Source organism: Panthera tigris, chromosome C1 (assembly GCF_018350195.1).
Source record: "Panthera tigris isolate Pti1 chromosome C1, P.tigris_Pti1_mat1.1, whole genome shotgun sequence".
Taxonomy (NCBI): domain Eukaryota; kingdom Metazoa; phylum Chordata; class Mammalia; order Carnivora; family Felidae; genus Panthera; species Panthera tigris.
In genome coordinates, this window is record NC_056667.1 from 199,140,586 (window position 1) to 199,155,324 (window position 14,739).

Consider the following 14,739-nt stretch of genomic DNA (forward strand, 5'->3'; position numbering starts at 1 on the left):
TTGAGTTATTTCAGCTCACTTTTCTGAGTAATAGCAGCTTACATAGGAATTGGTGAATGTGGACTATATGGTGAGTGTAGATTTGAAGGAGAAAGTCACCACCACTCAGGGACGTGTGTACTTTGAAGGCTTTGGTGCACATCACAGGTGCCCAGTGAACCTGGGTGTTTGTTCCACCGCACCTCATCAGCTCTCGGCAAACCTCACATGGGCAAGGTCTCTCAGAGTGCTTCCCGCCACTTGTCCGTCGTTTCCTCTCCCTGTCTTGTTAGCCGGTGCGGAGTGAGCGAGCGTGGGTGGGAGGGAAGGACCTGACGAGAGCGGTGGTGGTGTCCAAAGGGCGTGGGAGTGAATGTCAGGACTAAGGACACCGGGGTGCCGTCTGCTTGTGGCCCGCCCGCTGCAGGTGCGGTCAGTACCTGGAAGCCTGGCTCTGTCCCCTTGGTGTATCCTGTGAGGGACCATGTTATGTGAGAGGGCCTGACCTGCTGCAAGGACCCTGTGAGGGGACATGAATGGACTTCAGGACGCCTGTGAGCTCACTGGCCAGAAGTGAGCTAGCTCCATCCGAGTCTAAACAGGGCCTGTAGCTGAGAAAGAGTTTAAGACACTGTCACCGGGTCGCGTCTCCAATAAGAGTTCCCGGGAAGTTTGAATTGTTCAGTTGGGCCTCGGTCACAACATAGGAGGGATGGTGGTTCCGCTGCACTGTCAGTGGCCCCCTGGCTTCCTGTGGTTCCGGGTTATCTTTCTTCCTTCTCATCGAGTCCTAGAGGAAAGATGCTGTTAAGAGCCGGGGAGCTGTTTTGGCCAGGCAGCTCCTCCCCCGTTGTGGTGCCCGTTGTTTAAGGTATCATTTGGTAGTGTTTCTATAAAACGTGTGTGTATTTTGCTTTAAAACATGTATTATATACATGTACACTTATATAGAGATATACGTAATGTATGTAATGAGTAACATTTTACTTATTTTTGTAAGTTTATTTATTTTTATTTATTTAGAGAAATAGAGAGCAAGCGGGGGAGGGGCAGAGAGCGAGGGAGACACAGTCCCAAGCAGGCTCCACAGCCTGGCTGTGGCTGCTTTCCTGAGTTATCCACGAGTTCAGGGCCATATGTGTTATTACTGTGGGCTCACTTCTTTGTTCCGTGAAGACGCTATTGTGTCCGTGACCGGCCTCACAGGGCCCAGGCACAGAAAAACTGAGGGCATGTGTAATCCCACCCTTGCTAGTGGAAGGAGAGGGCCACCCTAGCGAAGATGGTAAGAGTGTCCTCCCTGGGGGCCCAGAGTGATAGAAAATGTTATCTTGTGACATTGTGAAACTATGTGTGCATCTCCTGCGTTAGCATTCTCAATTAGTATTTATTTAGATGCAAACTATAAGGAAAATATGGTTTCTCCTCCTAGGAGGTCAATCACCTTATGTGGGAGCCAGGCCAAAACACGTGAATAAGGGTTTTGAGATGATACTAGAATAAGCTAACTGGTGCCAGTTGGAATCAATTGAGTAAGTCTTGGATAGAATTAAACTTAGGGGCGCCTGGGTGGCTCAGTCAGTTAAACATCCGACTTTGGCTCAGGTCATGTTCTCATGGCTCATGAGTTCGAGCCCCGTGTTGGGCTCTGTGCTGACAGCTCGGAGCCTGGAGTCCACTGCGGATTCTGTGTCTCCCTCTCTCTCTGCCCCTCCCCTGCTTATGCTTGGTCTCTCTCTCTCTCTCAAAAATAAAAATAAACATTAAAAAAAATTAAAAGAAAAGCCTTTAAAAAAAAAAAGAAGTAAACTGAGGTATGGACACGATGTGGCAGAAGAGAAAGGGGGAGGCAAGAACAGCACGGGCCACTGGCGCATGGAAGTCGCTGGCTGTAGTAAATGGCTTAAATAGCTGAGCAAGACTGCATTTTAGCCGCTCATGTGAGCTCGGCACAGACGGCAGGTGAAGCCCCATTCCAGGGGCTTTCGTATTCACAACAGTTCTTGGGAGATGACCGGGTCCCTGTAATGTCACGTTTCCAATGACACGGTAGAGTCTATACAGTTCCTATGGCTTGGCTAAAGTCAGGGCCTCCTGGCTCTGATAACTGGCATTCGAGTCTGTAAAGCTCAGAGCGGTGATGATTATGTCAGCTTCTCCCAGGGTTCCCGGAGTGGGAGACTTTAAACCTAGTCTTCTGTTTCCACAGAACCGGCAGCAAAAAGAAGCCCTCCTCCTCTTCTTCAGTAGAACAGCTGAAGCGAAAATCCCATGTGTCATGTGAGTGGCCCCCACATGCTGACTTCTCTCTCCCACCCTCTGTCTCTCCCTCGTCTTTCGAAAGATAACACCTATTACCTTAGTCCGCCAGAATGGTTTTATTGCTCTGTATGAAATGATCAGGCATTAGAATTATTGCTACTTCCGTACAAGGCTTAGGGCAGCACGGCTCATCACCACAGGGCAGAAGCGGGCCTGTCCCGGGAGCAGTGCCAGTATGAGTTTGGGGTCCTTGAGAGATCCTGTCTTGACCACTCATCAGTGGAGCTGCTGCACTTACAAGGAGGGTAGGGGTTGACCAAACACTAAGGGGAGCTTTTTCCCTTATTAGGAAAACTATGGTCACTTGCCTGTAGAAAAACATTGGGGGTTTCATGGAAGACCGAGAAGGTTCCCTCATATGGGGATTCTCTGGGGTTCTCCAAAGACAGAAGTTTCAGCTGTTCTTTACCTACATAGAAAGGCTGTCGTACAAACTGTCCAAGCTTGCTCAAAAGATACCGGCAAGTGGCCACTGTCACACTGAGTTTTCCTTCTGCCTTATAAACTAAGGCTGAAGTCATAATTCCTATTCTTAAATGTATTCACTGACTTGAAAAATTGTCTGCTTTTCTTAAAGGAAGGAAAAACCCACTCATGTTCAAATATTCACTGTGGTAGAAACTTGAGGCAATTCTCATGACGTGCGTTTGCCTAATTTTTTATTGTTTAACATTCATGTGAGGCTCTGGCAGGATAATGGTCCAAGTGATTTAATTACAATGAAAATGAACTTAGTGTGGGCTGAGCGGTGCCAGCTTGGCTGTGGGGACCAAGATCTGTGTATAAATTGAGACACAGACAGCCTACCTCACCCTCTCACTCAGCCTCCAGATACCCCAGCCTCTCCAGCCTCTCCCTCTGCACCCCTAAATGCGGTAAGGGAGTGAGTTCACTGCATTATTCAAATCTAAGTTTCTGCACAAAAAGACTGCTGAATGTTGGCCAGCTCTCCTTCAGCCTCTGGGCACTGCCCTTTTCATTTATGATCCTGTTAGGAAACTAATGAACTCCAGATGTGGTTTTACAACCTGGAAACTTATCTCTCAGAAACTAATCTGAATTGCCCCCACGACCCCATCTCTCACGAGCTGCTGAATAACAGATGGCAAGGGTGTGATCCTTTCCCTCAGTCTCTCAGCTCGGGACCTACAAAATCCAGGGTCTCTTGAGTGCTAGCCACAGAACCAGCCATTTTTCTTAGAAAGTTTAAATCTAGCCATTCAGCTACCTCATAAATAAACTTTGGTTATATCTGGTCTTCGTCCGTTTAGGCTGCCATAACAAAAATGCCATAGATTGGGTGGCTTGAACAACAGAGATGTATTTCTCGCATTTCTAGAGGCTGAGAAGTCCAAGATCAAGGCACCGGCACATGAGGTGCCTGGTAAGGGCCGTCTTCCTGGCTCCCAGACAGCTGTCTTCTCGCTGTGTCCTCATGTGACAGAAGGAGTGAGGTTGCTCTCTGGGGTCTCTTTGATAAGATCATTAGTTTCATTCAAGAGGGCTCTATCCTTATGACCTTATCACTTCCCAAAGGTCTCATCTCACGGTAACATCACCTTGGGGGTTATCATTCACCATGATTTGGTGAGGGAGGGGCACAGACATCCAGTCTATTACCTGCCTTGTACATACTTTCTCAAAATTCCACGGTAACTTGGGTAGTGCTTTATTGTTTCCAGCCAGTTTTGACATCTGTTAACTCCTTTCACACTTGGAGCCTCTTTGTGAGATCAGTCAAATAAGTGAAACTGGCCCCATTTTCAAAATGCAGAAACTAAGTAAATTTCATGTATATCTCGGAGCCTCAGAGTCATACAACTAGTAAGTGGAAATGAGATTATAATTTTAAAACCCCAATTTCCTCTGCTAATGGTTTTTCTTCCCTTTTTTGCTGTTGTTTGTCTGTTTTCATTTTAATGGGCATCTTTTGATACAAAAGCCAATGGTATTGTGGTAGGCAGATATTTCCAGCCTGGCAATTTAGGGACTTGGGAAGGGTAGAAATACAAAGCCGTGTCTGAGATGCAGAAGAGAGAGGAATTAGGAAAACTGACACCTATAGTTGTTAATGAGATGTCCAGCTTGATTGTATGGCTTTGTGACTTTTTGATGCTGTAGCAATAAACTTTCTTGCTTATATCATGGCAAATTTTATGTCTCTCAAACTAATTAAAGTAGATTCTATTAGTACCAACTATTCACAGATTAAACTCAAATCCATTCCCTGGTTGACCAGTGTTGCTTGAATATAATTCTTAGATGCTTAGAGGAAGGCTTTGAGATTTGTCCTTCTCCATGGAGGGCAATGTCTCTTCTGTGCCCAGACACACCCACGTGTGAGGAAGGCCTCAGGCAGAGTGAGTCCTGTTTGTGTCCGAGGAGGCTCACCTTCCAGTTGCCCTTGTGGGAACAGTGACCTGTCCTGGGATTGTGAACCCTCCGCAGGGCATTAATCCCAGGGAAGCCATAAGAGTTTGTTGACTGGGTGATACACCACCCCCACCCTACAGCTCCCCAGGGTAGCTGCCTTCCTTCGGGGCCGTGGCTAAAGATGGGCGTGGGAAGTCAAGAAAAAACACAGTTGTGGAAGAGAGAAGTAAATCAAGGGGAGAATAAAGAGCATGCAAATATGGTTCTTCACTCCATCTTCCTTTGCCTCAGAAAAAAAATTCCCTTACCACTGACTTAACTGTTGGCTTTGCAGCTTGCCGTCTAATGTGCGAGGGAACTAGGGAGCTTTTCCCGACCGTCTCTTCAGTACTAATACTTACATTTCAATATTGCACTTCCAGAAATTTGATTACTGTCAAGAATCCCTTAATCCCCCGCTTAGGCATTTTCAGATCTTAGACGACATTGCAATTTGTATTGAAAACACATTACAACAAGAGTAGAGCAGAAAAAGTGAAACTGTTAGTTGTCTTCTGTGATCCCAGATAGTAAGAAAGTTTCAGCAACATCATCAGAGACACATAAAACATAACAGTATTTTGATTTATTAGCGTGCGGGAGATGACGTAAAAGTAAGGAATAACTCTTTCGGCACACGGCAGAAGGTGGCTTCCCTGCAGCTCCTAATTTTGCTTCTTCTGTTCAGGTGACCTGGTGTGAGCAGTAGAGCTGAGAGGTCAGCTCCCAGAGAAAGGGAGGGAAAGGGCTGGGGAGAGAGCAGGTGCCTCAAAGGTGTCTGCTAAAAATGCAGTGAAGTCATTTCAGCTGGATAAGTATATGTTTACTTCATTGTGCTGTCATTGTCAAATGCAGTGAATACGTCCTGGACCTACTGGAAAGTGGAAGAGAGAAGTTTCTAGTGTTTGCACACCATAAGGTGGTTCTGGATGCACTTACTAAAGAGCTTGAGAGAAAGGTGAGCCCCCTTCGAAATTCAACACAGGATGTGCTTAAGAAATCGTTTCCTTTTTAAGGTCATAAATTTTTTCTCCTGCAATTATTTTTTTTCTGAAAATTTTAGAGGTGGTTCATTAATCCATCTGGCTTTGAATTTTGTATATGATGTGATGCAGGAAGCCAGGCAGTAGAATTAAAAGCCATAATCCTTGGAAAGGAAAAATCAGAGCTGTCAGTATATTCAGGAGACTCAAGCCAACTAATTGGAAAATTATTAGAATGCACAAGAGTTTAGGAGAGTGCCTAGATTCCAAATAAATACACTAAATAAATTGATTTTTTGTGTACCAGCTATAACTAATTAGTAAATATTCAAGTTCACAGCACAAAAAAGCATAAAGTACCTAAAAGTAATCTCACCAAGAAGAGTGTAGAAACCAATGAAGAGTTGGAGAGATTTGGGCCATGCTCCATTGAAAAAGCACAAGGCTGTAAAAATACTGGTCCTTCCCAAATGAATTTGTAGGTTTAACTCAATCCTAATAAAAATTCCAGTTGGGTATTTTAAGGGAACTTTATATTATTGTGCTAAAGGAGTCTCAAAAAATAAGCAGGAGAGATAGCTAAGACAATGTTGACAAAGAACAATGTTAACAGACTTGTGTCTCCAAATATTAAAATCTGTTATAAAACTCATGCTTATCCCAGAACTGGTGTTCAGATGGGTGGAATAGAATGGAGAGCCCTCTTTAGTGTTAAGAACTCTTTAGTTAAGTAGCCCTTTAGTATTTAAAAAAAAAAAAAAAAAATAGTGTACTATCAAGGAGTCATCAAAAATTTGGCTTAATTTATTCAACAGATCAAGTTTGGATAATTGGCTAAGTAATTGGATGGAACACTTAAATGAAACTCAACTTCACTGTTTATTAAATTTCAGACAAATCAAAGCTCATTAAAGCCAGGAAGCATTAGAAGAAGCTATAGATGAATGTATAGCTAATCATTGGATGCAGGATGACCTTCTAAACGTAAAAACAATGAAAGAAATCACAAAGGAAAGAATTGATTTAAATTACCTAAAAATATGGATCTGTTCGGTCACACATATACACTGTGGTTAAACCAAGGGCTTTTTTTTTTTTTTTTTTTTTTTGTACATTTGGTACCTTTTGGCGGGACAATTTGGCAATAACTTAATGCACACTCGAATTTTTCCCAGCTTCTCTTCTAGGAATTTATCCTAAGGAAATAATCAAGCTGGTCAGATTTATGTATGAGATTTCAAAAATTTATGCATAAGATTTGTGATATTATTTATAATATCAAATAGAGACCTAAATGTTCATCAATAGGCATACTGCTAAATGATAGTCCATTCAACTATAAAAAATAATAGTGTAGATCTGTGCTTCTTAACTTTGTGGAGATCAGAGGACCGTTTAAAAAGAACCTGAGATATGAAAAAATTCAACTCCACTCATAATCAAAGAAATGAAAACCAATCACATCAGCAGAGGTTTTAAAAACGTGCAGTGCTCAGGGTGCCTGAGTGGCTCAGTCGGTTAAGCGTCCGACTACGGCTCAGGTCATGATCTCACGGCTCGTGAGTTCCAGCCCCGCATCGGGTTCTGGGCTGACAGCTCAGAGCCTGGAGCCCGCTTCATTTTCTGTTTCTCCCTCTGTCTGCCCCTCCGCTGCTTGCACTCTGTCTCTCGCATTGTCTCAAAAATAAATAAGCATTAAAAAAAAAATTTTTTTTTAAACATGCAGCGCTCACTTTTGATAGCGGTGCAGTGAGCTGGACATCCTCATTCGTTACTTACTGGAAAGCGATTCTGCGATAATATCAGGATCCTTAAACTAAATCTCTCCCTTTTGCCCAAGTACTTTGATTTTCAGTAGTACAGTCTAAAGAAATAACCAAATATGGGCAAAGAACCATGAACAGATTTATTTTAACCCATCCTTTAAAAATGTTTTAGAGATTTTTATTAGAAATTCTTTCTATTAGAAAATTTTATATTAGAAATAGCCTTATAGAGCTATAACTGATGTGGAATAAACTACATGTAAAGTGTGCAGCTTGTTAAGAATCAAGATAGTCGGGGCGCCTGGGTGGCGCAGTCGGTTAAGCGTCCGACTTCAGCCAGGTCACGATCTCACGGTCTGTGAGTTCGAGCCCCGCGTCGGGCTCTGGGCTGACGGCTCGGAGCCTGGAGCCTGTTTCCGATTCTGTGTCTCCCTCTCTCTCTGCCCCTCCCCCGTTCATGCTCTGTCTCTCTCTGTCCCAAAAATAAAATAAACGTTGAAAAAAAAAAAAAAAATTTAAAAAAAAAAAAAAAAAAAAAAAAAAAAAGAATCAAGATAGTCAATGTGTCTGTTGGCCCCAGGAATTTCCTTGTGCCCTTGGTCATCTCTCCTGTCTCTCCCTGCCCTCCTGTCTCCAGGCCACCACAGGGCTGCTCTCTGTCACTGTAAATTAATTTGCATTTTTAGGGCATGATATAAATGTGGAATAATTCAGTGTGCACTCTTTCTTTTAATTTGATTTCTCTCAACATATTTTGAGATTCCTATCTGGTATTACGGGTATGAGCAGGTCATTGCTTCTTATTGCTGAGTAATATTGCATCATATGCATATACCATGGTTATTATCCATTCACCTGTTGTCGGTGGGCATTCACCGACCCATCCTTTTTTTAGTAAAAATTAAGAATCCGCCAAATGTGAAGGAACACACGAACAGATAAATTATACTGTTGCCACGTAACAAAATATGGACATTATAAGTTGCGTTTTAGAAAACTTTAATAGTTTAGTTTATTTACAATATGTTTATTAGAAAAAAGCAGGATCTAAAACGTTGTGTTTAAAAGGGTATCATACACGTTGAGAAAAGAATGACTGGAAAAAATAGGTCGGTAATAGGACTGATATCTGAATTTTTTTGTAATGTTTATCGTTAGAAAAAAATAAATGCCCCTTAAAAGCCAATAAAGCTAAACTGGACAAGCAAGGACCGTGTGGCCCAGCGGTTGGCCCCTGGGCACTTGACCTCAGAGGAGCGAAAGCGCATGTGTTCACGGAAACACGTGTGCAGGTGTTCGCGGCACACGAACACACAGGTGTAGTAGTCCCACACTGGAGCCGACCCAGGTTCCCTCCAGAGGTGAATGGCAAAACTGTGGCACGTCCACACTACGGAGTAGGACTCAGTAATAAAACAGGAAAGAGCTACCACCACCTGCAACACGCTGGATGATCTTAGGGGTGATGCCAGTGAAAAGAGCCCGCCCTGCTCCCCGCCCCTGTCCCTGCAGCACGTGCAGCACGTCCGCATCGACGGCTCCACCTCCTCAGCAGACCGGGACGACCTGTGCCGGCAGTTCCAGCTGTTCGAGAGTCACGCCGTGGCCGTGCTGTCCATCACTGCCGCCAGCATGGGCCTCACCTTCTCCTCGGCTGACCTGGTGGTGTTCGCCGAGCTGTTCTGGAATCCAGGGGTAAGGGACGCGCGCGACCTGAGCTCCCCGGGCGCGCTCGTGGCCGTGGGGCAGCAGGAGCGAGCGTCAGTCTGGGCAGACAAGGTTCCCTGTAGCTGTCAGCTGTCCCTAGCGCCAGTTACTCTTCCGTCTGTCCCTGTGGGGCCTCGTAGACACATTGCTACTTCCCACACATCCATCGTAAAAGGAACGAAGACTCGCACATCGACTGGCTCGTTAGGTCTTCACGACAGCCTCGTAAGGACTAGGATTATCTACTCCGTCTTGCCAATGGGAATATGGAAGTTTTAGAAGGCTAGAAGGAACTTTAGCATCCATCCCTCTGTGAGGAAATTGGGGCACAGGTAGCTCAGGTGCATAGCTCTACCCGAACGGGGTCCTGTGGCGGCAGCAGCCGCAGCCCAGGCCTCTGGCTTTCCAGCCTGGGTCCCTTCTATTAACCATCACTGTGAGCTGCTTAGCCGATGGGGCCACGGCAGGCGACCGGTGTGAGTGTTCCCTGAACATGGTCCTTGTGCCCACTGGCCTTATCAGCTGAGAGCTGTGACAGCAGATATGGGTCACTGGCCACACGGAGGGCCCTGCTTCATGATGGATGGGCTTCGAGGCTGAGGCCTTGTATAATAGAAACAATGCTCTTGGGTTTTGTTATTTATTGTAGTGCTTACCACCATATTAAAAAAATCGCCCTACCCCTAATCATATATGGCCTCTCCCTTGGTTGCGATGTGTTCGTTTATTTAGAAGGTAATGGTTTCTTTCACTGCGAGAAGAATGGAAGTGTGCCAGGCTTCCTTCGTGTGCCCTTCAGTGCGGCCTCGTGCTCACTGCTCGTTCCCTCGTGGCATCTAGTGCTGTGCCCGGTACCAGAGGTCCATTCGCAGCTGTCCGGCCACAGATTCTAGTTCTCCCAGCCAGCATTTTTGTTTGGTTTTCTCTTTAGTTGGATGACAGCTTGTTTGAAGGTAGAGGCTCTCTGGCCTGCTGCCTTGGGTCACGGAGTGAAGTCCTTTGAGGAGGAAGGGTGTGGTGGGCTCGGGGGCAGGGGGCCGCCCGCTTCCGTCCTCATCCCCGGGTCTCACAGGTGCTGCTCCAAGCTGAGGACCGGGTGCACCGAATCGGACAGTCCAGCTCCGTGAGCATCCATTACCTCGTGGCGAAAGGCACAGCTGACGACTACCTCTGGTATGGCCAGCCCCTGGGGTTGAGTGGGGCTGATAGCAATGATGTATTTTCCTTCCTAACTGCCCCTGCTCTTGCTGGTGTCTTCAGGGACCCGTGCAGAAGGCCCAGGAACGATGCCCTCCCGCTTCCACCATAACTATGCCGGGCCTCCTTCTCAGCCTTCACTCACGGCTTGCTGGGTGCATGAGGAATAAGGCGGTGTGGCTCCTTTCCCACTGGCCTGACCAAGGTGGGGGGGAGCCGATTGTGATGAAGTGTAGGTGCAGGTTTGCTTGTAAGACACTGTGTCCCAGCCATGAAAGCACTGCTGAGACACACAGTGATATCCCCCTGTGCCCCTTTACGCCGTGTGTTGGTACAGTAAGGCCATCTTCCAGTGGTGCTGCTGACCATCGGAGAGAGTGGCTCACTCTGGGCCAGGAGGTGCTTCCTCAGCAGAGCTGGGGTAAAATTCGCAACGCTGGGGCTCAGGTCTGTTAACCAAGCAAAAAATCCCGAAATGCTCCTTCCCAATGCCGTTTACCCCTGCCAAATGCTAACTTTTTTGATTATCTCGTTAGTTTCTACTACTCTGTTTCCAGCCTTATGACTACAGAGTCTTACCTTTGCCATACGTGTAGGCGGTCCCTGCTTCCCAATTCTTTGGATTTGTGGATTTGTTAACTGGGCATCTCATGAGAGCACCAGGTTCAGAATTTTGTTTAAAATTTTTTTTTAATGTTTATTTCTCGAGAGAGAGAGAGACAGAGCACAAGAGAGGGAGGAGCAGAGAGAGAGGGAGACACAGAATCTGAAGCAGGCGCCAGGCTCTGAGCTGTCAGCACAGAGCCTGATGTGGGGCTCGAACTGACAAACTGCGAGATCATGACCTGAGCTGAAGTTGGACGCTTAACCAACTGAGTCACCCAGGTGCCCCCAGAATTTTGTTTTAATGAGACATATATTTCCTCTACATCTTCCAGTAGAGCTTTGAACCTCATGATATGAGCCCTAAATTGGTTCACAGCTGAGAGGAGGGAAATATTTTTGGATGGGTATTTGTGCCTTGAGAGTTGCAAAGAAGTGAAACAGCATGCTTCAGTCCTATAAAATCAAGGAGGGTGGTCTCCTTTTAATCAGTCTGCTGGTTCTGTGCAGCTTGTAGTCACTGCAGCTCATTTCTCCCCAATAGGCCCATGATTCAAGAGAAGATTAAAGTTCTGGGTGAAGCCGGACTTTCTGAGACCAATTTTTCAGAAATGGCAGAAGCCACTGATTATTTCCACAAGGTAACACCAGCACATGACTCCTTGCCACTGGGGCGGGGTGGGGGGGGTGCATTAAGTTGTCTGCTCAGCCCTTGGGTCCTGAAAGAGGAGGTGTGGATGCCTCCTGGGGATTTCCTCCAGCCTCGTGCAGATAGGCGGCCTTACGGTAGCTCAGTAGCTCATCTGGAAACCTCGGTGTCCTCTCCTTCTCATGGAACTGCCCAGAATCAGAAGGGGAGTTAAATCATCAAAATCTTTGAGTGACAGGAAGACTAGAGAGTCTGAGGATTTGATCTTTCATTTACATTCATTTAGCAACTAAAGGCTTCCTTTCAAATGTAATTATTGAGATAAATAATACTCAGATCATTTTTTACTTTTTTTTTTTTTGAGAGAGAGAGGGTGCAAGTGAGTGAGGGGCAGAGAGAGAGGGAGAGAGAGAAAGAGAATCCCACGAGAGACAGTAAGAGCGAGAGAGAGGGAGAGAGAGAGAAGCGGGGCTCACCTGAAGCAGGGCTTGAACTCATAAACCCTGAGATCATGACCTATGCTTAAGTCAGATGCTTAACCAGACTGAGCCACCCAGGTGCCCCACAGAGATCATATTTTTAAATGTAGAGTGTAAATTATCCTTATAGATAGAAACAGTTAATAAGCTAATTTTAAAACAACCTTACTTTTGGGGTGCCTGGGTGGCTGAGTTGGTTAAGCATCTGACTTTGGCTCAGGTCATAATCTCACTGTAAGTGGGTTCAAGCCCCGCATCGGGCTCTGTGCTGTCAGCTCAGAGCCAGGGGCCTGCTTCAGATTCTGTGTCTCTTTCTCTTTGTCCCTCCCCTGCTCACACTTTTTCTCTCTCAAAAATATATTAAAAATCATTAAAAAATAATAAGTTGAAAATTTCAAACACCTAATTTAAAAATAAATAAATAAGACAAACTTACTTTTGAGCTTTTTAAAGAACTCTCGAATTCAGTTGGATGGTAAATATTTTAACAGAGCCTTGGTTATCATATGCCCTTTGAAAAGAAGGAGGCTTATTTTTAAAGGATTCTGAATCGGTGCGAATGAATTTATTTAGAACTCATTTATCATATTGCCCTTACCGTCACTTACTCTGAATTAGTGAAGAATTTCTGCCTATGGTACAAGTGTGAGATAATATAAATGCAGTTTATCAATATTTGTTTTGATTGATAATTATATCTATTTTTTTAATTAAAAGAGGGCTGAAAATTTCATCAACTAGTAGGAAAAGAAAACGTTGCCTCCTAGTAGGAGGTAAAAGCAAAAGAGTTTATGTCTTGCTGAGATAGCCTGCCTTCCGAGAGGGGAAGTAGAATACTAATCTGATCTTGGAACTCTCTTCCATTAATCATGCATGCTCCGAATTAGCCCACGGTCTTGCCACCATCATAATCAAATGCAGGCTAACAGTTGTTTTACTTGGAACAGGCTGCCTTGTGGGGCAGCATTTCTTTGACCTTGCAGTTCCTTCAGACAGAGGCCGATGAGACTGTTTCTGGAGGAAGACACGTGCATCACGTGAGGCTGACCTTAATGACCTTTAATATCTCTCCTCCTGGGGAAGGCTGGGGTCCTGAAAGGCAAGGGAATGTTGGATGCAGGTTGATTGGATAATCTGGAGCTCTTTGATCAGGTTTCAAGGACTTAGCGTCACCAGTGCCGAGGGCTTTCTAGTAAGGAACAGTGAGGAAATAGAGGCCAGCTAGGTTGAGACCTGATTAGAAAAGTGCTGAAAAACCAGGGAAGCTACTTTAGCATCAGTGAGGTAGACACGGGGACCCCAGGATGTGACAAGAAGATCCTGTTCAAGGACAGCCTGGGGCAGAAGTCAGCCTGGCAGAGACCTGCCAGGGATTGAAATGGGAAGAGGCCTACAGGGGAGCCATTGCAAATCCGTGCAGGTGCCCAGTGACACAGTCTGAGTGAAGGGTGTGCCTGTGGAGCATCGCGGAGGGAACAGACAGGAGAGGCAGACTGGCTGCCAGTTTGACGTAGGACATTCACGGTCGGGACACCCTGGTGATCGCAAGCCAGGGAGACGAGAAAAATGGTGGGGAACCATGAAAACTGGGCTTTTCGGAAAGAGCTGCTGGTGGGAGGATGTAGGATTGAGAGGAGAGATGGTTTTGGTTTAAACAGCTTTAGTTTAATGGGACCGGGATGTCTGCGGAGATCCTGAAATGTCCCTCTGGATGGAAAGACGGTCAGGGTCAGGAATTCACCCTTGTGAGAGGACAGCAGAGGGGTAACAGCGAGCCCGTCGCTGTTGTCGCGAGCCTGTCGCTGTGGTTGTAACTGCCGGGCATGACCTGACACTGTATCGTTGCCGACTGCGTACCCGTGGAGTTGGTGGGTGTATGAAACAAGTGTGGGAATCTGCTCATCGGTGTGTCAAGTATGTGTCTGTTTTATTAATCACTCTGAAAATTAGGGGTAAGCCATGGCTGAGCACACTGCTTTGGCGTTGAATTACAACTTAACTATTAGCCCTTGGTGGAGAACGGCTTTGCGGGAAGTGAGAGCTTGGGAGCAATTTCAATACCGATTTGGAAAGCTAGAAGGCAGAAAACGTTTCCAACAAATATTATAGTTTGAGAGTGCGTTCTTCAGTTGCTCTCACACCGTTTCTTCCTTTTCCTTCCTTTTTTTTTTCTTTTCCTTTACCCCACGAGTAGCAGAGAAGAAAAGATGTCAGGCGGTAAGGCCACCTGGGGCTGCACCGGCCATCGTGCAGCACTGGACGACGTAAAACGTACAGCCCCCACCTCTGTGTCTCCCTCCCAGCAGAGGAGGCGGGGGGGTGGGGGCAGTGCTGGAGCCCGCACTTTTCTGCTCATTGCTTGTTTCCTCTCTCTGATGAAGGACCCAAAGCAGCAGCAGATCTACGACTTCTTCCAGAAGTCCTTTGAGGAAGACGGAAGTGACAGGGAGCTCCTGGAGGCTGCAGAATCCTTTGACCCTGGAAGTGGTTTCCAGGACCTGGGAGGCATGCTGGACGAAAGCACGTTGACGGACAGCCCCCTGAAGAAAAGGAGATTTGAATTTTTTGATAATTTTGACAGCTTTACCTCTCCCCTATAAGGGGTGGGGGGGAGGCATTTAAAAATCATGGAATTCATTAAA

At 45.9% G+C, this 14,739-nt stretch overlaps 1 protein-coding gene across 5 annotated transcripts in view; it reads left to right on the top strand.

The window, feature by feature from the left end:
* SMARCAL1 (SWI/SNF related, matrix associated, actin dependent regulator of chromatin, subfamily a like 1) overlaps positions 1–14,739 on the top strand; it is a 54,151-nt gene extending 39,412 nt beyond the window's left edge. For all 5 annotated transcript variants that reach the window (XM_015539240.2, XM_007086108.3, XM_007086107.3 and 2 more), the window contains exons 13-18: positions 2,189–2,259; positions 5,569–5,671; positions 8,975–9,157; positions 10,242–10,342; positions 11,514–11,610; positions 14,479–14,739. In XM_015539240.2, coding sequence (XP_015394726.2) covers positions 2,189–2,259; positions 5,569–5,671; positions 8,975–9,157; positions 10,242–10,342; positions 11,514–11,610; positions 14,479–14,697 — 774 coding nt within the window. In that variant the 3' untranslated portion in view covers positions 14,698–14,739. The remainder of the gene's footprint in view (positions 1–2,188; positions 2,260–5,568; positions 5,672–8,974; positions 9,158–10,241; positions 10,343–11,513; positions 11,611–14,478) is intronic.